The sequence below is a fragment of the Halichoeres trimaculatus genome, unplaced genomic scaffold (genome assembly GCF_033239565.1).
Source record: "Halichoeres trimaculatus isolate MK-OKI-2021-1 unplaced genomic scaffold, fHalTri1.1 fHalTri1_scaffold_8, whole genome shotgun sequence".
NCBI lineage: Eukaryota > Metazoa > Chordata > Actinopteri > Labriformes > Labridae > Halichoeres > Halichoeres trimaculatus.
The window spans coordinates 37,790,886-37,818,819 of record NW_027437186.1 but is presented as its reverse complement, the minus strand read 5'-3'; the positions used below and the strand labels follow the sequence as shown (position 1 = coordinate 37,818,819).

Here is a 27,934-nt window from a genome sequence, read left to right as displayed (position 1 = left end):
TAACAAATTTTTAAGCAAATTTCTCACCTTATTTTATTCTTTAATAACTTGAAAGAAGACATTTTTTTTCTGGACTGAAAAGTTGAATATGGCTCATATCGAGTGTAATAGGACAATTTGTACTTAAAAAAAGAATAGAAAAGAATAGAACTTGATTGTCATTGTAACAAGTAAAACAAAATTGAAGTCACAGCAACAATCAAGAAAACAAAAGTAAGAAAGTGTATAGAAAGTGTAAAAAGGTCTCACCTGAGAACCAGCACGTCATTCTCACCTCCTTCTCCTCAGCTTGTGGGGAAACATCTGGCCTAGCACCAGTTAGCACTGACATGCTACAGGCTGCTAACAGCTGAGTTGACATGTAAACAATGCAGCCATGGTTACATGTAGGATCTCCAGACAAACACAGGAGAAAAAGTGGTAAAAATATCACTGAAGACACAAAAAATTTGGTGTCCATGACCAACAAATGATCCACTCCTAATACAAAGATGACGAAAAAATCACAGGAAACAGAGAAAGAAGACCGAGCTGCTGCAACAGACAGCCATAGCCAACAGGGCGGCGCCTAGCAACTCAAAAACAAAGAAAAAAGAAGACAAAAACACTTGGTAAGATTTCAGTTTTTTGCAGTGTAAACTAGGGTCTGGTCCTGCTCCCTTTTTTACCCATTCAAACCTCTGCAGATTACCCAGAATGCAGCAGCACGTCTGGTCTCTAACCAGCCCAAACAACATGTCACCCTGTTGTCAATCTCTCTTCACTGGCTTCCTGTGGCATCTCCAATCAGATTCATGGCTCTGGCTTACAAAACATTGCTTATGAAAGATGCCTGATGCTCCCAGCCCAGCACGGCTCCAAATCTCTAGCCAGACTCTTCTCCTGTGTTGTTCCCGAACGGTGAATGAATTACTTAACTCTATAGGATCCACAGAGTCCCTTTCTACTCATCTGTTCAGGGAACACTTAGACCCTTAATCTGAGCCCTCTCAGAGGGGGAATGATCCAGAAGGACTCAGACCCAGCTCTGAGTGGTTGTTAAACACAGAGTTGGTTGTCTCCTTTGCTTTCAGAGGGAGCTCGGGGTGAGGTGGTGAACTTCTTCCAGAGACGTGATGCTCAGGAAACAAACGGTGTTAAAGACAATCAGGGATGGCTGCTGTTAAAGTCTCTGCTGCTGCTGACCGCCGACAGCTCAGTGAGTGATGGAGGAAGTTTAAAGTGAATTTACAGGTCAGACACATTTCATCTGGCTAACAGCTAACAGCTCTCTCTGTCTGCAGGATATCCTGTCCTGTATAAACCCAGGACTCCCTGCTGCTCTGGTGAAGTGTCTGTACCTGTTGGTGTGTCTCCCAGCGGTGGAGGAGAGCCTCGCTGCAGAGGAAACCTTTCAGGAGCCTCTGACTCAGGTGAAACAGTCGATCGCTTTCTTCTCATCCTCCTCTGACCCTCCTCTTCCTGTGGACTTTGGTCTGAAACGCTGCCCTCTTCCAGGTCCTCCTCCAGCTCTGCAGACAGCCCGTCAATGTGGAGAGGCTGGTGGAAACCCAGGAGCTGCAGTGTCTCATCATCGGCCTCACGTCGCTGTGGGACCAGACCAGCCCAGAGTGGAGGCACCAGGCCTCCCGGGTCCTCAAGGCGGTCTCTGCTGTGGCAACCAGCAACACGGTCCCGAGCTTGCTAGGTGAGCTAACGCAGCGCTAAATGCATCTCACATGACTCCTCCAATTGTCCTGCTGAGCAGCGAGGGAAGTGTTTGTGGAAGTATTTCTCCAGAAAGTGAATAAATTGGTTTAATCTGAGATTTTTTTCCGGGCGCAGACAGATTTGTTTGTCCCAGTTATGATTCGATTATCCAGAGACACATGACCGCAGCTGCAGAGAGCGGCTTTCACATGACGCGTCTGTCGGCGATGATGACTCTCCCATCGTTCTGGTTCAAACAAGATAACTTTGATTTGTTTGGGAGATTAGGAAATTATCTGTTCCTGGTATTTCTTCCCTCACATGTCTCTCTCTGTGCTGTGAAATTGGCGTTCTGCTGCAGCTGGAGGTGAAATAAAGGCCACGTAATGTTTGATTAGGGGATAAAACGCCTCATGAATTCCTGAGCTGACTCTTTTCTTTAAAACTTAAAGTTGCTCTGAGTCACAGGTTACCTCTGAGTCTGCCTTTACCTCGTCAGGGAAGAACTGTGTCCGTATCTGCATCCAAAACCTGATGCACATCAGCGCTGACGTCTCGGGGCCGCTGCTGGCTGAGGTGGCTGTGGCCGTGTTCAGCTTCGTCAGAGACACCTACGCCCTCAACCCCGCGCTCTTCGTGGAGTTTGACTCCAACGATGGCTACGCCGCTCTGGAGAACATCCTGAAAAGGTGACTGTGAGGTTTCAGACCCAGACTCAGTGACACAGCTCACTCATTCATCCACCTTCACCTGTTTCCTCTCTCTGATCATCCCACCAGGTGTGGCGAGGGTGTTTCTGTGGATCACTTCCAGCCCGTGGAGGAGCTGCTGGCCCTCATCGCTTCCTTCACCTTCTTTGGGAAAACAGAGCTGAGGGTTGCTCTCTGCGTCACCAACCCTCAGCCTCCAGGATTTAAGTTTGACCCGTTGCTCACCAAAGGTAGGTCAGGTCTCCATCATGTGCTCTGCTCTTATCTCTGATTATTCTCTTTTAAAGCAGACTGTTGTGTAAAGAAACGCTCTGACTCACTCCCTTAACGCTCAGGACACCACGTATTTTCAAATGCCTGGCATTAACAAACAGTTTGTCTTATTCATAAGCTGTGATAAGTGGCGTTATCGTCAGATTCTCAAATTTCCGACGGTCCCTGAATGTATCACACGTGACATCAGCAACATTCTGAAAACCGGCGGGAAGGAACAGTGATTTTGGTACGACTGCCGTCCACATCTCGTTTATTCATAGGTTATCTTTGAAAATCTACAGAAAATCAACCGTTTGCTCTAACTCAATTCTGTAAAAAACAAATAATTCTTCACTCTTTACTGCATTAATTAAGACCTGAATGATCAATATATGTCCTGTATTTCAATCTAAATAATTCTTTGAAAATTACCTTCCATCTTCCTGGTGTCATGTTTCAGCTTGGGGCTGCTCTGCACCAATCAGCAACAGTTTGTGTGTTCAGAGCATGTTAAACTGAAAATACTTCACTCTTTTCCATCCAAGACTTGAATAAAGTGTTTTGAACATAGTTATTCAGACATTGTTGAGTTACATCCGTCTTTAGCCCTGGTTCTCCTGACCTCGGTGAAGTGTAGAACTTCATATTGCAGTAAAAAATTCGTCCACAGCAGGTAAAAAACAACAACAACAAAAAACTCATCTTACGTGCAGGAATTTGTAGATTCTGTAAAGATAAACCCACAACACTTTTTTCCTGTGTTCCTTTGTATATACTCCTACCTTATTTTTATTTTTATTTTTTAAATCAGAACATCAGAAAAATTCAATTTTCATTTCATTCTTTTCTAATGAATTACAGCTTTAAATTTTGTTACACTACATAAAGAGATAATTGAGTTACACTAGCCTATAGCCATGATTTTCCTGAAGCTATAGAAGTGCTCTGTATTTATGACACTTTTTCCAGCTTTGAACAGCTTTGCAGTAAAGTTGGACTCACTCACTCATTTTTTCTGCTATTTACAAATCGTTTTGCACACAAGAAATTTCCAAGCTTTTTAAAAAAACCCGGTGAATTATCTTTCCTGGACCCTGGATTAGATAATAAATGGGACATGGTTCATTCCTCATCTATATGTTAGAGGCATGCTTTAATACAACTTTAAGTATTAAATCTACTGCAACTTTTTTTTTTTTGCTAAAGCCAAACTTGCAAAAATATTTCCAAACCATAACCCTGTATATGCATGGCAAAAAACTGAAATCCTATCAAGTGTTTTTGTCTTTTTTCAGCAAAAAATGTCTTTTTAGACTTAATATGAGCCACATTCACCTGACCAGTCCAGAAAAATGTCTTGTTTCAAGTGTTTTAAGTGTTTTTTAAGACAAAATGAGGTCTGAATTGCCGAAACAAATCAAGTTAAAAAATCTGCGAATGGAAAAAGAGAAATTTGCTTGAAACTAGAGTTACACCTCAATACGAGAAACTTTTCTCTTGTCTCATTGTCAGTCCAGAAAAAACAATAAAAACAATAAAAAAAGACCTTGACTAAATAAAAACCCTCCTCCTTATCACCACCGACCCAACGAAGAGAAGCTTCACGAGAGAATTGGCCCAAAGTGATCCCACAGGTCATCCATCCTGACCCCTTTGGCCCTCACATCACCCACCCTAAATGCACCACCACTTTTTCACAAATCCTCAAATTTCCCTGACTCTAAATTCCCCTGCCGCCGCCGCCGCTCCACCGCAGTGCGCAGCAGCCCTCAGGTTAACAGGAAGCTGAGGTGATTATGTCTGGGATGATGAAGTGGAGGCTTCCAGTCTAACTCTGTTAGGATGCCCCACATCCATTCACCACTGGCCTACAGCACCCAGCCATCTATCACAGACGAGCACACACATTTCCATCCAGCACCCATAAACAGAGCGTCCATAATAAACACACAAACACCCACTAACACCCACAACGACACACAGACTCAGCACCCATCCATCACATCAAGGAGCAGATCTCTCCAGCAGAGGCGCTGGGGACTGCTTGGTGCTGATCTCATTTGGCTCTGATGTAATTTACACTAAGTGTGAAAATGAATCCTATTACTAAGCAGGTATGTATGTATTCACAACAAACACCAGAGGCTGCGGCTCCTAAACCTGAGCGCTTCCTGCTCCTGCTCTGACAAAGAGGGAACAAACTCTATCACAGCAGATTAAGCCTCAGTAACGCTGCTCTCATGGACGTTATGTTGTTTGTTTTCACTCCGTCTGTGTGTGAGTAACTCGATTGGTCTGCGACATTTAATGTGCTCTGCATTTAAGGCTGTTTGGGATTCATTTGTTTTTCCTTTTCTTTAGAAAACAGCTCTGACCTTGGAGAGCAAAATATGACAAACTGAGCTTAAACTCATCTTTTTTCACCAAGGTTGATCTCTGACACTGATTTGTAGTCCTATAACAAAAGTTAAACTTAATGCAAAAGTTTGTACAAACTAATTTGCCAATTATTTAAATAAATGATCTGTTTTAAAATACAGAAACCTAATGAAACGTCAGGTTTAAGGACTCTTTAAGCTCATGAGAAGCTTCTACCAACTAACATCCAGTGCTGATTTGAATAAAAGAGAAAGTTGTTACAATTTAAAAGGATTTTAAATATTTACCAATATTCAGAACTAAATTAAAGGAACATTACACTACAGTTAAGACACCAAAGAAGCCAAATCAGATTGTATCTTTCCAAAAAAGTTATCAAATCTAGTTTATTAACCACCTTGCATCCTCTATTTTCTCATTATTATTGTAATTTCATTTTCTATAAATATTCTTTATTTTTATTTTATTATTCTATATATTTTTTGTATATTTGTATATTCTATATCTTAACTTTCTCTATATTTAATTCTATTTTACAGAATGTACAGCAAGTAATTCTGTGTTATTTTCTTATTAATTGTTGCACCAACACACCAAGTTAAGTTCCTTGTATGTGCAAATGTACTTGGCAATAAAACTTGATTTTGAATGACTTTAAGAAAACAGGGAAACAAGTTAATCTGCAAAATGGAAAATTATCATGAGTTTATGTTTGTGAATTTGTTTTGTTTGTCATCTTTCTGTAAGAAAGTAATGACGAAATGTTAAAATGCAGTTTATTTATGATGTATTTATTTAATTTACGAAAGGAGGGGCGGATAAAACTCAAGAAATTGCATTTCCTTGCAGCAAATGCGTTGAAATACAAAGCTAAGGAAGGAAAATTTGAAATAGAATTGCTAAAATAGAATAGAATAGAGTAGAATAGAAAATACTTTATTTATCCCCGAGGGGAAATTCAGGAAGAAAATCCTCGTTGTGATGTCTTTCTTGAAGAAATATCTAAAATCTCAGAGAATTGCCAAAAAAGCGTCAAACAAAAATCAGTCAAACAAAGCCTGAAAAGTGGAATGGAGAAACAGAAAAAGCAGAATAAATCATAAATGAGGTAAAAATCGAGGTTAAAGTAGCAGAGGAAGAAGTGACTGAAGTATTAATAGTAGTATCAGTACATGAGTACATGTAAAAGTGTGTTTGTGTGTGTTGGCTGTTTAGGCAGGTAAACAAACAGATGTGTTCCTCTGTCTCTTAGTGACATCATCAGTCAGTAGACGCAGCTGTGTGGTTACCATGGTGATGATGATGTCACAATGAGACATCGGAACTCTTTTGTGTCCATTGTTCCAAAGCAGGAGTATTAGATTAGAAATGGCTCCCAAAACCCTTCCTTTGTACCCATAAGATATCTTTTTCTTTCTGCTCCTTTTCACTCTCGTTTGAGATTTTTTTGTGTCGATTATCTATTTTTTTTATGACAGAATGAAATAAGGACTATCCAACTTTTCTTTGTTTCTGTTCACAGGTTCAGCGGTGAGGAACCTCCCAGCCTTCCACCTGCTGCAGTCCTCCCTGCTGCGCTGTCAGGACTCTCTCTTGTGCTGCCAGCTTCTTCGGACCGTTCAGACGATATGGGAGAGGGACCCCGCCAACTTCTTCCTGTTGGAGTGGACGGTCCAGTCCATGTCTCAGCTGGCTGCGTGTGTGTGGCGTAAACCAGCGCCTGTCCAGAAACTCTTCTTCTCTCTCCTGGAGATGGTACGACGGCTCAGGCTGACAGAAAATGTCCATGTGGGGACTTTTCTTTCACAAACACACACATGCTTTTTGATAGAATAACTGGTGTCCTTACAGGTGGTGTTTAAGCTGAACTACATCCCCCATGAGACCTTGCGGGGCCTGCTGGTTGTGCTGAAGCAGAGCTGGGCTGGGACTCTGGGTGGAGGAGTGGAGGGGATCCAGTTTGGAGTGTCAGCTCTGAAGTGTTTCCACCGGTGAGCTCCTGGATTATAACACTTTACTTCCTGCTTTATGCCAAAAATGTCCTCACAGACGTTTTTATGAACAGATCCTCCTTCCTCTTATCTCTGAGGTGCAGGAAGAAAAGCACACGCTAACATTTCTCAGAGCATGCAGTGTGTGCATGTGTAAACTAGTCTGACCTCAGGTTTCTTGTTGGGACGCTGATGCTAATATGACGGAGACCTGGCATGAACCTGGTGGTGCTTTGAGGTGAAGGAAAAAACTAAAGGTGTGAAAACACTGAATAAAAAAGAATCTGTCATGAACTTTTCCTTATCCTTAAAGAGTGGAGGTTAAATCTAGACCCCTGTCAGGACTGGTCTGCAGCTGATGTGAGAAAGTTGCTTTTAGACTCAGTTTCTGCTCCTTTCCTTCTCCTCTTCTTGATAATAATAATGATGATTATAACAATAAAAAAATCAGATTTAAAAAGCACTTTTTAAAGGTACTTAAAGACACTTAACAACATAGAGATGAGAACATAACGTACCATATTACAAAAAAACAGAGGTGAGAGATTGGGCGATGCTGGGAATTTTGGTATTGATCTGATACCAAGTAAATACAGGGAAAGTATCGCCGATACCAATACTGATACTTTTTACATGAAATGTAATGATCATTGAATAATTTTGATTATGATTATTATTATTATAATTATGATCATGGTAAAACGCAGCACAAAGATTTTAGGCAATAAATATGCTTTTTTTTAACTAACCACAACAATAGAACAAAATTTTAACTGTATAAAAGTGATAAAATGATTATTCTACCACCACAATTGTTTAGGGAAAAAAAATCACAAGTGTAAAATAACAAAAAAATCCTCCCATTTGCACAGAGAAGCAGCAGACAGAGGAAAGTAAAGTAAAGTGAAGTAAATTGCTGGATGACATAAGAGAAACTGTAGTATCGATCTCATCATGCTAGTATTGATAGTATCGATACCAATACACATCTTGGTATGGATACTATCAATATTAAGATCGATACGTCCACACCTAATAGAGGATGCTGTTGCAACAGTCCAGTCTTGAGGTTATGTAACATTAATGAGTGTCTCAGCGGCAAAAAAGGAAATTGATGTTGTGGAAGCAGAAGAAGGATGTTTTGGTCATGTGCCTGATAGGGATACACACGGCAAAAAAAGTGAAATCTAATCAAGTGTTTTTGTCTGATTTTCAGTAGGAAATGTCTTTTTGGACTTAATCTGAGCCACATTCCCCTGACCAGTCCAGAAAAATGTCTGATTTCAATTTATTTAAAGACAGAATGAGGTCTGAATTGCTTGAAACAAGAAAAAAAAATCTGCCAATGGAAGAAGTAACTTGGCAGATTTTTTACCTTGTTGAAAACAAGACATTTTTTCTGGACTTGTCAGATGTATTTTGCTCATATTAAGTCTAAAAAGACATTTTCTACTGAAAAAGAGACAAAAACACTCGATGAGATTTCACTTTTTTGCAGCACACCAGTATTGATCCTGGTATCAGGTATCAGTGCCCCTCAAAGCTGGATCAGTATCAGTAGGGTTGGGTTGACCCATGGTGCCAATCCAATTCCTCTGAGTCACTTTTATTTGCTTTTTGCTGCATCACCAGTCTACAGGGTAAAAAAAGTTTACAGCTCAAAAGAATTTCTGTTTATTCTGAAGCTTTGTTTTGCTGCTAAACATTTAAATATTTTATATTTTGAATAATTATTAACTTCAGTCATTTCGTATGCTCATTTTTTGCCTTTACCCAAAGCCCAGGTATCGATACCAGAAAAGTTGGATTGGTTCATCCCTAGTTCCTGATGTGTGATTTGAAGGGGAGAGTGGGATCCAGGTGACGCCAGGGTTTTGATCATCAATAATGATCAATGATGAGAGAAAAATCCAGACATTACATCCTGATTCAAAGCTCCAAGAAAACAACATACTTGAAGCTAACCACAAAAGGCCTGAACTGAATTTTTCTCAGTTGTCAGGAGTGATGAATCTGTCAGAAATGAAACTATTTAACCTCAGTCTAAGTGTTTCCTCTGACTACAGGTGAGAATAAACTGCTTGTTAAACTCAGGGTGGACTCAGAAAAGCTGGTGATAAACCAACACCTGATGTACCAGCTGGGGTAGGAGACCTCTTCTCTTTTCTCAGCCTGATCTGAAAAATCTCTCCTGCTTGTAGGATGACGCTTCACAGCGGGATGATAGCCGAGGTGCTGAGTGAGCGCGGTCTGCTGGAGCTGCTCCTGGGGGAGCTCCGGAGGAGGGCCAAGATCATCAGGAAGGCTGGGGTCGTTTGTCCACCACAAATAAGTACGACTCAACCCGGTGCTGTTGTAAAATCATGATGAAAAGGTTAAACAGCTGATCTTAATAAATGTTGTTAAACCTCAGACCCTCAGCGCCTGGCGTCGTTGGAGGAGAGTGAGAAGCTGCTCACAGCCTGTATGCTCCAGGTGGTTTCCACGCTCACTCTGCGCTCCATCAAAAACACAGGTGGGGTTCATTTCTGTCCCAGTTTTTCCAGCTCTCTCTTTGTAACTTGACTCGTTGGTGTGTTTTATATTTAATGTTTCTCTTTTTTCTTTCACCAGTGTCAGTGCGAGACCTGGGTATGGTTCCCTACATAAAGATCTTTCTGGATGAAGACCAGTATCGAGGCCCCACGCTGAACATTTTGGAGCAGCTCGCTGAGATTAACCCCGAGGAGTTCATGAGCACAGCCATAGGAGCGCTGTGCTCCTCCACGCAGCAGGAACTGGGCTTGAAGAGGGACCTGCTGCAGGTAGAGACAGCTTTTACTCATACATACATCAGGGTCTGTTTTCTGGACTGAGCCTAAAGGAGTCTGAGCTCAGAGTGATTCAGGAAGTTACTGAGAGCAGCTCTGAGCGAGGAGGAGACAGAAACTTTGATCTTAGTGAGGAGGTGAGGTTGACCCTGTTGCTAGGTGACGCAGTCTGCAAAAAGCTGTGATTGGTACAAAAAGGAAAAAGATGAGTAAAAAGGCGCTCTGTTGTCCTAGTGATGAATGGACAGTAACATGAACTAATCACATTACTCAGACTGGATTCAGAAATGTGTGATCCTGACATTAATTTCATATCATGATGATGAAATTAATGTCAGCCAGCTTCAAAATGTTTGAACGCTGGTTAAATAGATTAGCTTATTGTTGAGTTTACTGTCCATGCTGCTCATTTTACTCCTTAATGTGTTTGAATTGAATAATAATAATAACTTTTTTTGTATATCGCTTTTAAAAACAGAAGTTTACAAAGTTTTGACAACAGTCAGGACATGAAAACAAGGAACACAAGCTTCAGTTTGGACTAGACGGTCTTAGAAATACTGTAGTTTCGTATGATCCCAGATAATACAACAACCATGCAACAGTGGACGCAGCTGTCAGCACTTCCTGTGTTTACTGCCGCCCTTTTAAAAGTGGTTTTATTTGAAACAACGACCAAAACATCAAATGAAATAAATAACAAAAGAACTGTACACTGCAAAAAACTGAAATCTTATCAAGTGTTTTTGTCTTATTTCAGTAGAAAATGTCTTTTTTTGATTAATCTGAGCCACATTCACCTGAGCAGTCCAGAAAAATGTCTGATTTCAAGTTGTTTAAAGATAAAATGAGGTCTGAATTGCTGTAACAAGTTGAAAAAAAAACTGCCAATGGAACAAGAGAAAAGTGACTTGTTTTAAGACATTATTCTAGTTTTAAGCTAATCTTTGAGCAAATTTCTCTTGTTGTCTTTAAATAACTCAAAATAAGACATTTTTATGTACTGGTCAAGCGAATGTGGATCATATCGAATATAATAAGACATTTTTAACAAAACAGTAAGAGAAAAACACTTGATAAGATTTCAGTTTTTATGCAGTGTGATGTAAGCTCAGCTCCTGGAGGAGAATCAAAGAGTTTTAAAAGGGAACTTGGGGGTCCCAGGATCACAGCACCAGGGAAGAGACAGACTTGGGAGTTCATTACCCAACACATCAATGTGTTATTCCCATTTCTTGCGAACACATTGCACCTGAGTGTGAGAAGCCCTGGGAGGTGCTGAAAACTGGAGCAGAGATCACACAGTGTTGTAGGCTACTAATCAGGGTCTGGCTGACATCACTTTCTCTGAGATTAAAGTTCCCATCTCCTGCTCCTTTCCTCAGTTTAATCTGATCATTGATGTCTTCATGAAATGGTAGTAACATGTTTTGGTCCAAAAAGCCAATAAATCAAGCACAGCAGCATTGTTTCCAGGCTCTCATAGCCCCTCTGTTCAGAACGCTCTGATTTAGTGGGCGTGGCCTTCCTATGTAAATGAGCCACCGCTGATACCGCCCCGCTCTTCCACGTCACTGAGAGCGGCGCCACGAGCTCCGAGTGCACAATGTTTAGAAAACAGAGAAGCTCCTTTACCGTAACATTACAGGCTAAAACAACAGGCTAACTGCAGCTAAAGTTAGCATCCTGAAGCTAACACAGAGACAGGGGGGACACTGAGGAAAAGCTCTTCCATCTGCTCCACAGCACACAGCATTTAAAATACTCACATTTCCAGGGTCCCAGGTTTGTTGGAGGATGGTTGGTAATGCGCCTGGATTCAGGACCAGTCTATTGGCTAGCCCTCTGTTGGACTGTCCAAAGTTGGAAAAGCAGTCGGCCGTGAAGTGACTAGCACACACATGCTCAGTTTTACTGAGTGTAGCTGGAACATTTCCTGATAAATGAACTCTAGACACTTAGTCTGTCTTCTTCTGAGATGGGAAGCTTGAGCATGGAGCTATGTGGCTGTTTACAGCCAAAAACAGAGCAGTGATGGCTCTGACGTCAGCAAATCCCTAAAATCCAAACAGCTGGTTTTAGGTCAGGATTTTACATTAACAAGCTCTACTAAGAACAGGTTTGGTCATTAAATATCACATTTTGTGGGCTGGGAGGAAAGACAAAGACCCACACATTTCACTAAAAGACTTAAAAAAGTGATTTTTGCAGAATATGGGACCTTTAATAAACTTTATGAATGTTATAGAGTTTTGTAAGCTCTTTAACTGGACGGTTTAAGGGGAGGATCAGCAGATAAACACCTGTCTCAGGTAGCAGAAACTGGGTTTTGCGTGTAATTTTTAAAGCCTTATCATTTCATTAATGTATTTCTCTGTACAAAATGAACTACTGAAGTGAATTACCCTCACCTATCTTTGGCTTTAAGCAACTTCTCTTTATTAAGGCTGACTGAAGTCTTATCAAGTGTTTTTGTCTTATTTTTAGTAAAAATTGTCTGATTATATTCGATATGAGCCACATTCATCTGATCAGTCCAGAAAAATGTTTTATTTCAAGTTTTTTAAAGACAAAATAATAAGATTTCAGTTTTTCCTCCTCCTCCAACAGTTTTTCACCTTAGGAGCTCCCTGAATGCCTGAGACACTTTGTGAATAACTTTTTTCAAAATCAGAGAAAATATTTAAATTTTCTAGAAATCCTGAGATTTTCTTCGTCTGACGTCACTCAGAGCTACCGTCAGCGTTCGGCTGCTTCATGAACACTCTGAACTTTAAAGTCGGCCTTCACTGAACATCAAACAACACGCTGTGATGCACTTCAAATATTTAAGAAGTGAATTTATTTTCTAAGCGTGTTAGACCCTGATTATATTACAGACAAATGCAGATTGATTGGTTAAAACAGGTTTAGCTGTTAACTCCGGGGCGATTCGATTAGACGCCAGCCCTGTGCTACGGCACGCCGAAGATTACCGCCTCTATCAGATCAGCGAACGGGACGGAGATGTGATTAAAGCTAACGCAGTTACACCGCCACTGTGTGTGTGTCCGCTCTTTATAGACGGCTGCCAGAAGAAGCTCTAACGTGGAGTTACTGTGTGTTTTCATGGTGTGTGTGCGTGTGTGTGTGTGTGTGTGTCGTCTTTGTGCTAACGTGGTTAAAGCAGGTGGCAATCAGATTGGCTACGACCTGTGCTGGCGAGTGTTAAGAGCCATTGTGATTACTCCAGTTTGAGCTAATCACATTCCCCTCACACATTAGCTTCCTGATGGATTAGCTCCCTAAATCGAATAAAGCTAATGTGATTTCCTTCACCTCCAAAAACCAGTTACCAGAAATGATTTATGAGATATCTATATGTTTCATCTATTTTTCATGACGTTGTTTTAATTGACTGGAGACGCTTCGAGAAGCTGAGGGCGACTTCAGGAGCTGACCGAAATGAGGCCGAGGAAAACAGGGGTTGAGTTTTTGTTGCGGCAGCGGTCGCTCTCAGACGAGTGTCAGTCAGAGTCGTTAATCGATAATCAGGCTGGTTTCACCTCCTCCTGTGTTTCAGTCCGTGCTGAAGGTGCTGGAGAACCCAAACAGCTGGGACGCCTTCAGGAGAGCAGGCGGCTTCACCGGCCTCCTGTCTCTGGTGACCGACATGGAGGGCGCCATGTCCGACCCTCCGCAGGGCGAGGTGTGGAGGTCCCTGGGCCATCAGCCGCTCCTGGACCTCCTCCTCCTCACGCTGCACATCCTGTCGCTGGCCGTGCACCTCCACGCGGTGAACGCGCACCACTTTGAGACCGGGGGGTTTTACGAGAAGCTGGCCGAGGCGCTCCTCCAGCTGGGCTGCTTCCACGCCGACGGCCCCGAGAAGGAGGCGTTTGAGGGCGAGGAGAGCCCCGCAGAGGAAAACCAGCCGCCTGTGAAGAGCTTTTATGAGTTTGTGGAGTTAGCAGAGACCCCTGAAGCTGCTTCCTCCTCGACCCCTCAGCTCAGCCTGGCTCTGACGCTCCGGACCTGTCTGAGGCTGCTGTCCCATCTGGACCAGTTCGCCACAGGCACCTACTCTCCTCGGGGGCTGCAGAGTATGGATGGGTGCAACGGGGAGGCGGATGGACTCAATGGAGGAGGAGTAGGCCAGGAAGGAGTGGATTCAGGGTCTCCAGTCCACCTGGGACCAGGACCGCAGTCTGTGGAGGACCCAATGGGAAGACCCAGGAGCACAGCACCCAGTATCTCCACAGTTTACACAGAGTCCCAGTACAGGTGGAGGTTTCTGAGTATTTACAGGTGGCAGCAGTTTGTGCTAACTGGTGGATGTGGTCTCATGAGTCTAAACCATGTCCCTCTTTGTCTCACAGCAGGTTCACCTCTGATCACACCATCCTCCATCCCGGAGCGGTCAGAGTTATCATGACTCTCCTTCCATCCGTCTTCACCCCTGAGGACCCTCAGGTATCTGTAACGACGTTCACACCAGCTCCGGTTGTTGATCCATTCCCTGCCAGCGCTCCTCCATCTTTTTTTTAATCATCATGTGATAAATTAGTGGGATCCAGGGCGTCTTTGGTGCTCGACGCCTTCGTTCGTTGCTGCAGCAGCTGTTATGTTTCCCATCGTTGCGTGGGCTTCAGGATCGGGTTTGAAAATCTTTATTGATCACTCGGGGAAATTTGGTTTGTCCACACACGCATCATATCGCAGCTCAGGCAATACTAATAATCAACAAACATAAATATAAATGCATAGCTCCCATGGCTGTCGTCATGCAGAGATACAAGGCAGGGCTCAGTGTTCCTGCAGCAGCAACTACTCCTACAGCTGGTTTAAAACCCATCTACTGATGAACAAATAACACGAGGTGTGGGTTTGATCTGGCTCCTCCAGTGAAAGTGAAACTACTTCCTGTTTACTGGAGTCTGCGAGATTTTCTAGGCCATCCTGGATGTGATTTTAAATAAGATTAAAAAAGGTTGAAAAAAAGAGTTAGATCAAGGATCTGCAACCTTTACTTTCATAGGAGCCATTTTTCCTCAGCTCACCTGGATTCAAGTCATTCAAGAGCCACAATATCTACTTTATCTTCACATAAAGACAAAAGAAAGGTATAAAGTTCGATACACAGTCAGAATCTTGTAAATAATTATCTAAATAAGAAGTATTTTAAATTCATAAAATTGCATGTGATGTCTAAATTTTTTATTTTCAATGAATTTGATACTTTTTTAAAAAAAAATTAGTAATTGAGTTAAAAAGAAAAACAGAAATTTTCAAAAAAATTCAGAAAAAAATATTTTTGACAATTTGTGTAATTTTTGTTTTCAAATATGTGCAAAAATTTCAAACAATCTTGAAAATTTAATAATTTGCCAAATATTAAATATTTAGAAATTTGCAAAAATTTTGAATTAACTGGAAATTTCAAAAGATTTTGAATTTTTGAAAATTTGCAAATGTTTTTTTAATTAAAAAAAAAAAATAGAATTTGGAATTAAAAAATTAAAAAAAAAATTCCCAAAATTGCTTAAATTCAAAAACTTGCAGAAATCTCAAACTTGTCAACATTTCCTAAATTTGCACAGTTTTTAACCAATGTTGAAATTTTCAGTTTCAAAAACAAAAAGTTGCAAGGTAAGAAAAAAACAAAAGAAAAAGAAAAATTGCAAAAAGTTTTTAAATTTGCAAATGTTTTTTAAATTAAAAAAAAAGAAAAAAAAAATCAAATTTGTAATTACAAAATTCACAAAATTTTCCCCAAATTGCTTAAATTCAAAAACTTGCAGAAATCTCAAACTTTTTTACATTTCCAAAATTTGCACAGTTTTTAAACAATGTTGAAATTTCCAGTTTCCAAAACAAAAAGTTGCAAAGTAAAAAAAAAAAAAAAAAGAAGAAGAAAAATTTTGCAAAAAGTTTTTAAGAAAGCAAAATAAAAAAAAAATGAAAAAAAAATGAATTAGTCTCAAATTTTCAGAAAAACAAAAGCTTCAAAATTTTTGGAAGAATACTTGAATGTGATTGCAAATATCGTCAAAATTGTTTGGCATTAATTAATGCCTTTAATCCGGCATGTAGTCAGTTGACATGTTGTCAAAACTTGAAAAAAATTGAAATGTGAAAAAGCTGCAAAAAATATGAAAAAAAAAAATATTTAAAAAGGTTGCCATAAAAAATAAAAATATCAAATATAAAAATATGCAAAAATTGCTAACAATCTTTAAATTTCAAAAACATTTTCAATATTTGAAAAGAAAATAAAATTTGATAAATTTTCAGGAGTTTTTACATTTTTGAAAGAATACCTGAATTTGATTACCTGCTCCATGTTTGTTGTGTGTTAAACTGATTTATCTTCTTCCTCCTCAGCTTTCCATGGAGGTCCAGCTCTCCCTGGTCCACCACATCCAGGACTTGGTCAAACCTGAGCGAAACCGTCAGATAATGTGTGAGGGGGCGCTGGTGTCCACGCTCCTGACCCACTACCAGAGTACGTTACTGAACCCAAACCACCCGTTACACCTGCCTGTTACACGCGTGTTTGAGAAGCTGTCGTCCCAGGCCATCACGCAGGCTGACTTCAGGTAAAACACACCCCACTAGTTCAGAGACAGGCTCATCCTTATTTTAAGTTTGTTTTAAGTCTTTTAGCTGAGGAATCTGCTGTTTTCCTCCTGACAGGAAGTTCCTGTGTCTCGGCGACCCTCTCATGTGCTCGGCAGATAAACTGGCCCAGCAGCTGCTAAAGGAGCGTCACCAATCAGTCAGAGAAAACGGTGTTTATGTGTTTCCTCCTAAAATCTTCACCTTGTTTTCCTCTCCAGGTGTCTTCTGGTTTTTTATAACCTCACTCTGTGGCTCTCGGTTGTGTTTTCTGAACCAGGTCACAGTTCAGAGACGGATTCATCTCCTGGATCCTCAGCAAAGTCTCTGAAACGAACCTTCAGCTTGTTACAGTCTGCAGCTCGCAGTGAATCCTTCGCCGTCCCCGCTCACCAGATCATCAGCCTGGTGTCGATGACGTCACCACGCACCTTCAGACCTCATCGAGTCTCTGCCTCGCCAGCCTTCGTCGAGTTTGACATGAGTGAGAGTGGATATGGGTGAGTTCTCCTTTAACTGGGGCTCATCTAAATAAACGTCTGGTCTTAAATGGCTGGAAAGGCTCAAAACAGGCACAAACCCTGAAGTGGGCCTCCCAATCAGTGGTCTGTGTGCACCTGATTTTTGCCAGTGATCTGCAAATTTATAGAGAAAATCTGTCTATAAGAGGCGGGTTAGTTTGCCCTGAGCTCAGGCTCACAGGTACAGGATTTTGGATTATTGTCGAACCTTTCAGTCCCTCCAGCGTGGTGCAGGGAAGAGGATGGACCATTAATCTCCTGGTCTCAGTAAAAGTTGAAGCTTTTAAGTCCAGTTTAACATCACATTTCTTCAAAAATGATGATAATATCTACCTCTGCAAAATAAACCAAAAGAGCTAAAGACACACTGCTACAATAATAACTCCACCTGGCAGCCTGAACTCAGGGCAAACTAACCCTCCTCTTACAGACGGATTTTCTCTATAAATCTGCAGATCACTGGCACGGCAGGACTGTGGCAAAGAGTTGGGGTACAGAAACAGCCAATAGGGAGGCCTGCCTCAGGAAAACCTGAGGATTTGTGCAGATTTTCAGGTGTTTTAGAAAAACAGATTTTCAGCCATCAAAGACTAGTGATCCATTTGCAAAACAGTCTGTGCATTTGTAGATTTGTGCACATATTTGTGGATTTGTGCAGACATTAGTTGTTTGCATGCACGCATTTGTGGATTTGTGCACACATATGCAGATTTGTGTGCACACATTTGTGGATTAGCATGTGCACATTAGTGAATTGTGTGCATTTTTGTAGATTTTGTGTGCACACATTTGTGAATTTGTATGTATATTTATGGATTTGTGTGTAAACATTTGTGAAATTTGCATGCACACATATCTGTAGATTTGTGCACAGTTTGGGATTTGTGAACACATTTGTGGATTTGTGTGCATATGAGTGAATTTTTGTGCAAACATTTGTGAATTTTAGCCCACTTTTGTGACTTTGTAAACACATTTGTGGATTTGTGCACACATATGTGGATTTACACACATTTGTGGATTTTCATGCGCACATTTGTCAATTTGCACATACATTTTTGGATTTGTGTGATCACATTTAAAAATTTGTGGATTTGTGCAGACATTTTATATATTTGTGTGCACATTTGTGGATTTGTGCACACATTTGCAAAGTTGTTTTCACGTTTGTAGATCAGTTCCTATATTTGTGGATGCATTCACACACACAAATAATTTTGCTGCAATAACAGCATAATACATTTGACCCTTTACTTGGAGCTGGGCTGAGCTGTTAGAGAAGCTGATCAGTAAGTTTTTTTGATTGATATTTGCTGAGAGTCAAAGTCTGAACATGTTCCTCACATACATGAATCACTGAAATTTAACTTAATGAAGTTTCTCTCATGATGAATTCACTTTGTTGTTAAAAATCTATGTTTCCTTCCCTGATCTCCTTGTGGTGTTGTGCCCTGCAGCTGCCTCTTCCTGCCCTCTCTGGCCACGGTCAAAGGAGTGACGGCTGATTCCATCTCCACAGGAGGAATAGGAGGAGGTAATCACTGCGTCTGAATGTTTAACACTCACATGTGTGTGTGTGGATGAAGCTGAACCTGGTTTTCTGTCTGGTGTTTCAGACTGCAGGGGTTTCCCTCCCACAGCCGGGCTCACCTTCTCCTGCTGGTTCCAGATCAACAGGTTCAGCTCAGCCTGCGACTCACATCCCATCCGCCTGCTGTCCGTGGTCCGCCACATGTCCCGCACTGAGCAGCAGTACGTGTGTCTGTCCGTGTCCTTCTCAGCGTACGACGGCTGCCTGGTCGTGTCCACAGAGGAGGAAACCTTCACCTACCTCGGTGAGCTCGAGAAAACCTGCTGAACTTTACCTGACCTCCGTCTGTCCGCTCAGAGAGAGTCAGACGTCTGTTTGACTTCTCTGAAACAGATTCCTCTTATCAGCGCTGGTTTAAGTAAGACTCTCACTGACTCGCTGGGTGTTTGCAGATATGATGGAGCCTGAAGTCGGCACTCCCACGTCTCTGCCAACGTCCCTGAGGTTTCGCTGCTCCAGCATGCTGGTCCCAGGTCAGTGGCACCATCTGACCGTGGTCATGGCGAAGGAGGTGAAGAAGAACTGTCTGGTCTCAGCGTACTTCAACAGCAAACCAGTGGGAACAGGAAAGGTAAAAAAACAAACTGTGGTTCATAAATTCATAATAAATCTGTGTCTGTAGCTGACGTTCGTTCATACGTGATGCTTCCTGTGTTTCCTGTCAGATGAGGTACATCCAGCCGTTCCCTGGTCAGAGCGTCTCCATGGACCCCTCTGCAGTGATCGACGTGTACGGGCTGATGGGGACGCCGGCGCTCTGGAAGGAGCACGCCGCCTTGGTGTGGAGGGTGGGTCCGTCGTATCTGTTCGAGGAGCCTCTGAGCGCCGACGCTGTGCAGGTCGTTTACACTCAGGGCACCGCCTACCTGGGCAATTTCCTGGGTTTGCATCACACAGGTGAGTCAGGAGGTGTCTACAGCATTTAGGTAATAAATAATAAAATCTACAATTTTTTAATTTAACATATTTATTTCTCAGTATATAACCTTGAAATGCTGCATTCATGTCCAGCATGGAAAATCTCCTACTCTTCTACTCCCTCACGGTAACAAGGATGCATTTAGGTACCGAAACATAGTACCGTTTAATTTTACGTGAATCGATGCCCTTTGCTACAGACAGAATTCAATTGGTGCCTATGAAAGTACCTCATCCTTAGAGTGCAGATAGCCTCGTGGTTAAGGTTCTGGTTTCGAATCCAGCCTGTGGCCTCTTTCCTGCATGTCACCTCCCCCGACTCTTGCCCCGTTTCCTGGTTTATCCACTGTCCTCTCCACTCTCCAATTAAAGGCATAAAAAGCCCAAAAAATAACTTTAAAAAAAGAAGTAATTCTGTTTCCATCCCTACGGAGGCTTGCTTGGAAATTCCAAAATTTCACTTTGAGCTTGTGTAAATTATTTCAAGTGTTGCAAGTGAACAGAAATAAATTCAATTCATTCATTCATTTTTTAAAAATTTTTTAGTCCTGTCATCCACATAAAACCACAGTTTAACGTCACTAAAAACAATGTTTTCTAAAATCTCCAGCCTAAGTGAAGATTTTGGGAAACTCTGTTTCATGGTTTCATATCAACGCCATGAAACCAGTGGCAGCTGCTGGTCAGTCAAGGAGGAGAAGCTCATTTTTTTCAGCTTACATCATAAATTTGTTTATTTGTTTAAAGGTAAATTCTCCCCTCTGTGTCAGCTTGTTATCAGCTGGAGCTGCTACGTGAGACTATGACAGGCTGTAAGTGTGAGTGACAGGGGGAGAAGCTCCTCAGCTGTAGCTGTAGCTGCTTATTGGTGAAAAGAGAGAGAATCTTTAAACACAACGCTCGACATTTTTAAGAAAAGTAAACTCACTGAGGATCGATAAAACCTCTGGATCAGTCCAGAACAACTGACTGTTAAACTCAGAAGATGCTCCTGTGGAGGGTTAAACTTCAAGATCTCTGACTGGCTCATTTCACTGTCAGTCAAAAAGGGATTCAGCCTCAGACAGATCATCCAATCATCATGCAGAAGCCCAGCGTCCAGGCCAGCCCACTGCCTCATAGACCCCCAGAGACGCTGAGCGTCCGATGGGCGGGACAAAGCCCAGCGTTTATCCAATGACCGTCCAGTTTCCACAGTGGAACAACCCACTCTACACTTCCCCGCTGAAGTCAGAAGACGCTCAGCGTCCGACTGTGTTAAAGCGCTGAGACGCTGCGGGGATGAATGAGAAGGAGGTGGAGCCAGTTACCTGTGATAGGAGCTGATTCTGAACTAAAGATGAAGGAATTCTAGCTCAGATTTTATCAATGAAATGTTCACACAGCAGAACAGATCAACACTTTTTAGGGACATTTTAGGGGAAGCTGAGCTTCTCTTGCAGTCTTAGAGCAATCACCACTGGAATAAACAGAGTTCTTGGTTTTCAGACGTCACAGCTAAATGACGGAGGTTCATCCTGATTGACTGGCACAAGTTTTACGTCTATAAAACACTGACACATATGGGTTTGGCGTGCTCCGAGCTGAACTTATCAGTGGATTTTCCTGCTACATGTGGAGTAAAGTATTTTTTTAAAACAAATGAGGGGGGATATTTGTTTTTGAAAATATCCAGCTACGTGTGGACCAGGTCTGTGATGAAGCGCCTCTCGCTAGCAGACAGCTGGGATAGGCTCCTGTGATCCTGAACAGGATGAGCAGCAGAAGATGAATGAATGAAATTTCATCATGTTGCGTGCGTTACATTCAGCATGGCTTTGAAATGAGAGAGCTCTGTCAGGATGTGTGTTATTGATTCCCCTGCATGTGGGCACGAACAGAGAGACCTTTTCACTCCAACAAGCTCCTTTGTTTTTCCCAGAATGCTCTCCTGGTCTGACTCTGTAAGTTATCATTAAACAGCTCCTTCAACCAGCCCTGTGTCCACAAACTTCCTGCTGTCAGAAGAGTCACGTGACGTTTCTGTGACTCGTCAATCTGCTGATTTAAAGAGGTTTAGCTGAAGCTGCTGAACGACGCCCCCTGTAGGCTGACAGATTCAGGAAGCTCAGCAGATCAACAGGAAGAGAGAGTTTCCTGTAGGATCTGTAATCTTAAGATAACATGGAGAAAGTTGAATAAATAAATGAAAAGTGAATCAAACAATCGTAGAGAAATGAAAGCGAAACTTTCTGGTTTACATTGGAGTGCACTAAGACGGATCTTTCCCTGTCCTCTGTGTTCCCACCCTGTCACAGCGTGCGTTAAATCGTGCTGTCATGGAGCTCATTTCATGCATTTGTGATTTTTTGTGAAGGACATGTGACGTAGATCTGTATGATATAGATTTCTTACTTCAGAAACTAAAGTTGTGTTGTTGTTTTAGCTCGTCCTGTATACAGAGGTCGCTGGTTAAACTCCTGACCATTTGCTGCATGTCTACCTCCACTTTCACTTCCCTATTTCCTGTTTCATACCCAGGTCTTGATCCAGATTCTGAGTCCGTCCTCCTCCGGCTGGTTCCTGAGGAGAGGATCTCCTTCGGCATCAACCCGTCGATCTCCGCCCTGACCACCGTGGCTCAGATCAGGGAGGACTACAACGAGGTGGACTGCCGGCTGATTGCTAAAGAGGTAAGGTGAGTCCATGTTGGAGCTACCTGTGTCTTGTTGGGGACAGATTTAGATCTTTTCGTCTGATCTCAGATGGGGATAACGTCTCGTGACCAGTCCACGCCCGTGTTCCTGGCTCGAAACATCAGCCAGCACCTCAGCGGCACGGCTCGCACCATCGGAGCGGCGCTAATCGGACATTACGGTACGGACTCCGCCTCTCTGTGAAGTGACTTTTCAGTCGATGGTTACAGAAATGTTTTGAAGGTGTCTTCCTCCCTCCAGGTGTCCGTACCTTCACTCCCAGCACCGCCTCCAACGGCTTCCTGTACGTCGGCGGGCCTGCAGTCATTCTCAGTCTGGTGGCGATGGCGCCGAATGACAGCGCTCTGTACGCCGCTGTGAAAGTCCTCCTCTCCGTGCTGGAGACCAACCCTGCCATGCAGCAGGAGATGAGCCGCATCGACGGATACAAGGTGTGTGTGAGCGGGAGGAACCTGAAACATCGTGTGAGAAGTAGGGTTGTACGATATACCGACACTGAGAAAGTATCGATACTTCCTGTTTTCAAAAAGTAAACGATACCACGTGTTTTAAGTATCAATACTCCAAGGCTTTTTTCTGTGTGAATCAGAGGACACGAGCTGGGTCCTCTCTCCTCTCTGAGGAGTGGGCGGAGACTTGCTCTCTTTCCAAAGTGTGTGTGTTGTTGTGAAGTTAGACAGTGAGCCTGTTTTAGCTTCACGTGTCAACGCATGGCCGTTTTCAGTCCGACAAAGATGTTAATGGTCATCTTAATAATCCGATCTCGCGCTGACTAGCTCACAGTTCGATTTCTTAAGCTGGATGCAAAAGTACAGACAAAGTTATAGACATGGCTCCAAGTTTCCAGCACTACTGTGAACCGACCGCAGCTTGTCGAAAAAAACGGGGCACGGAGCGAAATTTGTCATTACTCTGCTTACGAAGCCGACAGTCTGAGCGGCTTCGTAAACGAATACACGTTTGAAAGCCCGTCTGTAAAGCTTACTACTGACACATACAGGGAGGAAACACTATGAACATGATGAAGCACCTCACCGTTCAGCATCCTCACCTCCTTAAAGAGCAAGCGTGACAGATTCAAACGATGACGTGCCCAAACACTAAAGTCAAACGACTGTCAGTTATTTTGTGATGAGAAAACTAGTTCACCGCGACTTGTAGATGATACGATAAATAATCAGCGTCATAAACACACGAGCTGCGTGGAGCAGGCTCAGCCCTGAGTCACAGAGCTGTGGTGATGACACAGTTCAATAAGTGACAAGTAGTTTTCTAACTTTAACGATGATAAAAGCCTATAGGAGACACTAAAGTGTTTAATCTGAGATAGAGCTTAGATAACACGGGTACACTTTTTTTTTAAGAGCATTCATGTGAAAAAGGTGCTTTTAGTGTCTCAACACACTGTGTAGGCCAGAGGTCTGCGAGCCTCATGCGGCTCTCTGACTCCTTTGCTGTGGCTCCCTGTAGATTCTAAAAAATATTAATAAAACACAGATTTTAATTAATCATTTTATTATGCGTTAATTATTTGTCTTATTAGTTGTTTATTTATTTTTGTCAACTTTTTGCAAATTTTCTACAATTCATTTTTTGTAGACTTTTTACAAATTAAGAGATCAATATTCCAATTTTTTTTTAGATTTTGCAAATTTTTAAATTTCACTTTTTTTCTTATATCTGCATTTTTTCCTCAATTTTTAAAAATAATTTTAAATATTAAAATTGAAATATTTTTTGCAAATTTATGAAATTTTAGAACAGTTTTGAAATTTCACATTTTTTGCAATTTCAGCCATTTTTTTCTTTTTTTGTATTTAATTTCTTGAAAAAAATGGCAATCTTACTGAAATATGTTAAATTTTGCGAATTTATGAACTATATTACTTAGTTTTCTATTTTTTTAATATTTGCAAATATATTGAACATTTATAAAAAAAGGGACAAAACATTAACAATTTTATAAACGCAAAATCTTCTTGTTTAATTATTCACTAGATTTCTAATGTTTCAAATTTATGCACTTTTTTGCCTTGACTGTGAAGATAAAGTAGATTTTGTGGCTCCTGAATGACTTTAATCCAGGTGAGCTGAGGGTAAATGGCTCCTGTGAAGGTAAAGGTTGCAGACCCCTGGTGTAGGCTGAACTCCAGTGAGCTGGGTTGTGTTGTGCAGGATTATTTTACCTGCTCATTTCTGCACAACAGTTACTGTTTTCTGATTTTCTATTTAGTTGATAAAGTATCAATATGAACATTTTTGTAGGCAGGTATCTTATCCAAGCATATTTTTGGTATCGTGACAACACTAGTGTGAAGTAAAGCGCTGTGATCCATGTGTGTGTGTGTCACGCTCTCTCCTGCAGCTGCTGGCCTTCCTCCTGAAGATGAAGAGGAGTCTGGTCAGTCACAGGACCTTCCAGCTGGTTCTGTATCTGTCCAGCTCAGTGGAGCTGAGCTCTGGGTCGGGTCGTCTGCAGAACACAGCGGCTTTCCGGGCTCTGCTGTGTGACCTGGAGGTGGGCGGGAAAGAAGAAGTCACAGATTGATTTCTCTTTAGAAAGTTGATTCACACTCTGAGCGACTCTCTGACACTCTCCCTCTGTGTTTTCAGGTGTGGCAGAAGACCCCCGACAATCTGGACATTTCTGCTCTCAACCACTTTGCTGAAATCCTGAAATCCTCCAGGTAGTTCCCACAGATAACGCTGTAATCCCATTTATTATTAACTCACATGGCCATGGCGAGTGAATTACGTAACCCAACAAAGAAGGTGTTGTTTGGGACTAAATTTGCTCTTCTGTCAACGCTCTCTGTTCCTCTCTCCGCACTCTCAGCAGTGATGGTACGAGTGAAGCGGCTCTTCATGGCGGAGACGTGTTTTTAAAGCTGCTGTTCAAGCTGTCGGATCCTGCTGTGACGGTTCAGAAAGCCGCCATCATTTCTGGACTCGTCACGTCTTTACTGAAAGCTCACTGCAGCCCCGAGGACACCAAGAGGTAGACGAGAGGTTTCACACCAAGACACCAGATTACTCTTTGTTATTAATACTCTGCAAAAACTTTTATCAAGTGTTTTTGTCTGATTTTCAGTAGAAAATGTTTTTTTAGACTTAATCTGAGCCACAGTCACCTGACCAGTCCAGAAAAACGTCTGATTTTAAGTAATTTAAAGACTAAATGAGAAAAGTTTCTTGTATTGAGACATTATTCTAGTTTTGAGCAAATTTTTCTTCTTTCATTAGCAGATTTTTTTTTACTTGTTATTACAACAAACACTCAAACCCGGGAACAAAAGAGAGCAGCTATCACAAAGACAAGAAACTCAGCGTCTGCCAAACTTTTCTCATGCAAAAAACCCACTCTGCATGAAAACAAGCCGACAAACAAAGAAGATCTTGGAAAAAAAATGAAGTTAAACTTAAACTCAATGAACTCAGATGACTCAACGAACTAAATCTGGATCCTCAGATTTGATTAAACCTGTCCAAATGTGTGAGTTATCTTGTGTAACGAAACAAAAGCATCCAGAAGAGCCTTCATTTGGTCATAACCCGGCTCCTGGGTTGTGACAAAAACAGACCGAGACAGGGTGTACGAAAGAAAATGATTAATTTATCCCAAAAGCCAAATGAAACCAAATGATAACAAAACGTATGGGGTGAGGAAAGTCAGTAAGGTCGGTAGTGTGATCCACAAATGTGTGCACGCAAATCCACAATCCAAACTAAACAACGGGTGATTCCAGCTCCTGGCCCAGGCAGAATAAAAAAGTGGAAGAGGAGCAGGAAACGCTTTCTTAATTGTAACTTAATTGTACGATTTTGAAGCCAAAATTCCTCCGTCACAGGCGCCACCATTGGCAGCCAGAGTCTGTGCAGTAGAGACTGTGAGGGATTCTGGGAGAATCTGAGTGGAGCTGGGTGACAAAAATAATAATTATTTAATTTCTTTCGAGGGTCTAATCACTTCCTGATTCTACCTCCAGACATATTTTACAATCCTCGGAAAAAATACACGAGAACGTCAGCTGTCAGTCATCGTTAAACGTGACGTAAAGCCTCGTTTTTAACCTCGTATAACTAATGAAAACAATACTCTTAAAAAAAAGAGGACTTGGATACAAGACAGCCAAATGATATCTTCAAATCACCACAACAATCAGACGTGAGAAACATTTCTACCTGGTGTTTTAATTTTTTAAAGTGTGACCACAGCCCATCTGGAATGACTGGGGAGATGGATTTTTTGACCTATACTCACAGAACTAGAGCCTTATTTAGCGGTGTTTTTGTGTGAAAGTAACGCGCTGAAAATTCTCTAAATAAAGCGTGAATGCAGAACGATACCAGATTTTTTCAGTGGGAGTCCGTTTATTTGTGTTTTTGGTCAAGTAAAAAATGGCCCCGTCTGAGTGCAGAGGAAACCTGCAGAGGAGCAGGGAGGGGGTGTTTGGTGCGAGCGCTCTGGGCTTCTGCTGCACAAAAACACTGCTGTAGGGGTAATTTCTGCCCTAAACCTTGTGATAGGACCCAACTTGTTCCATCCCGGAGGATCACTTTAAGGCTTTAAATATCATAAAACAAGACATTTTTGTTAAATGTGGTTCATATGAAGTGTAATAAGTCATTTTTTAATTATAATAAGATAAAAACACTTGATAAGATTTCAGTTTTTGCAGAATACTAGGGGTGGGAGAAAAAAATTGATGTATCAAAGTATCAAGGTTATCAAGTTTAAATCCTTCATTTTAGTCTTTTTTTTATAAGCTGGGTTGGAAAAAGTTGAGATGTCAGATCCCTGGATGAATCTTAAAAACTGACTCACATGTGATGAGCATACAGGAGAAAATGGCTCCATCATCATTCAGCTTTTTCACCTGGTCTGGTGTTAAAGAATCAAACTAAAAATCACTAAAATCAGAAATATTAAAGAAAAGCATCCCAGTGTTAGTTAACTCTCCGTCTCTTGGTTTCAGGCTCGGGCTCTTCCTGGTTTACACCCTCCCTCCGCCGCTCGGCAGCTCGAGTGGAGGAAAGCAGATTTCTGAAAGTGATTTCTCCCACAGTTTACCAGGTACACCTGCTGCTGCACGTCTCATCCAGAGTTTCTCAGCTTAAAAACATCATCACTGATCCTGATTTCCTTATTTGTGCCAAAGCTCAAAGTTCTGACCCAGCCAGCCTCATCTGGATCCGCAACCAGCTGTTACTGGGCCTGTGTGAAGTCCTGGACTCAGACGGTCCTCAGACCACAGAGTGAGTCGCTCTGCTGTAATAAACATGTTTCCTCTCTGTGTGAGCAGAAACTTCACCTTCACCTGTCCTCTTCTCGCTCCTCAGCGGGCTGCAGGAGGTTTTGTTGGACACTCTGGGCAGCGACTGGTTCCTCCTCTTCCTCCAGCCCCACCTCCACTCCTCCACCCTGAAGCTGGGTCTGGTCCTGCTCACACACTTCCTGTGGAGTCCCGGTCAGCAGAGCAGCTTCAGAGAGGGGATCCTCCCCGCCACGCTCATCGAGGGCCTGGAGGAGCCCTTCGTCGTCATGGGTACGTGAAGCTGAGCGATGAGATGTAACGATCCAATCAGGCGTTAGATCAAAAAGCATCCTGATCAGAGCTTTTCATCCACAGACAACCTGCGAGCTCACTCCTGGTCTCATGAGTGCTCCAGCACATCCTGTCCCGGCTTCGAGGTCCTTCAGGGGCTGCTGCTCAGACACTCTCACCTGCCTCAGGTGTACGAGGCCCTGGCTGCGCTGCTGCTGGGGAGGAAGGCCC

General features: G+C 42.2%; 1 protein-coding gene across 6 annotated transcripts in view; it reads left to right on the top strand.

The window, feature by feature from the left end:
* Positions 1–27,934, top strand: part of wdfy4 (WDFY family member 4) — an 85,024-nt gene that overhangs the window by 10,309 nt on the left and 46,781 nt on the right. For 3 of the 6 annotated variants that reach the window (XM_074675265.1, XM_074675268.1, XM_074675264.1), the window contains exons 5-33: positions 1,074–1,198; positions 1,284–1,412; positions 1,498–1,687; positions 2,189–2,378; positions 2,469–2,629; positions 6,556–6,788; positions 6,885–7,024; positions 9,226–9,356; positions 9,438–9,539; positions 9,638–9,828; positions 13,397–14,097; positions 14,193–14,286; positions 16,198–16,412; positions 16,510–16,604; positions 16,712–16,931; positions 18,410–18,486; positions 18,569–18,787; positions 18,936–19,114; positions 19,209–19,440; positions 21,982–22,133; positions 22,206–22,317; positions 22,398–22,588; positions 24,523–24,675; positions 24,771–24,844; positions 24,994–25,155; positions 27,134–27,231; positions 27,317–27,413; positions 27,498–27,703; positions 27,788–27,934. The exon at positions 27,788–27,934 is cut by the window's right edge and continues 20 nt beyond it. In XM_074675265.1, coding sequence (XP_074531366.1) covers positions 1,074–1,198; positions 1,284–1,412; positions 1,498–1,687; positions 2,189–2,378; positions 2,469–2,629; positions 6,556–6,788; positions 6,885–7,024; positions 9,226–9,356; positions 9,438–9,539; positions 9,638–9,828; positions 13,397–14,097; positions 14,193–14,286; positions 16,198–16,412; positions 16,510–16,604; positions 16,712–16,931; positions 18,410–18,486; positions 18,569–18,787; positions 18,936–19,114; positions 19,209–19,440; positions 21,982–22,133; positions 22,206–22,317; positions 22,398–22,588; positions 24,523–24,675; positions 24,771–24,844; positions 24,994–25,155; positions 27,134–27,231; positions 27,317–27,413; positions 27,498–27,703; positions 27,788–27,934 — 5,016 coding nt within the window. The remainder of the gene's footprint in view (positions 1–1,073; positions 1,199–1,283; positions 1,413–1,497; positions 1,688–2,188; positions 2,379–2,468; positions 2,630–6,555; positions 6,789–6,884; positions 7,025–9,225; positions 9,357–9,437; positions 9,540–9,637; positions 9,829–13,396; positions 14,098–14,192; positions 14,287–16,197; positions 16,413–16,509; positions 16,605–16,711; positions 16,932–18,409; positions 18,487–18,568; positions 18,788–18,935; positions 19,115–19,208; positions 19,441–21,981; positions 22,134–22,205; positions 22,318–22,397; positions 22,589–24,522; positions 24,676–24,770; positions 24,845–24,993; positions 25,156–27,133; positions 27,232–27,316; positions 27,414–27,497; positions 27,704–27,787) is intronic. The other 3 variants (XM_074675269.1, XM_074675267.1, XM_074675266.1) reach the window with 3 other exon arrangements.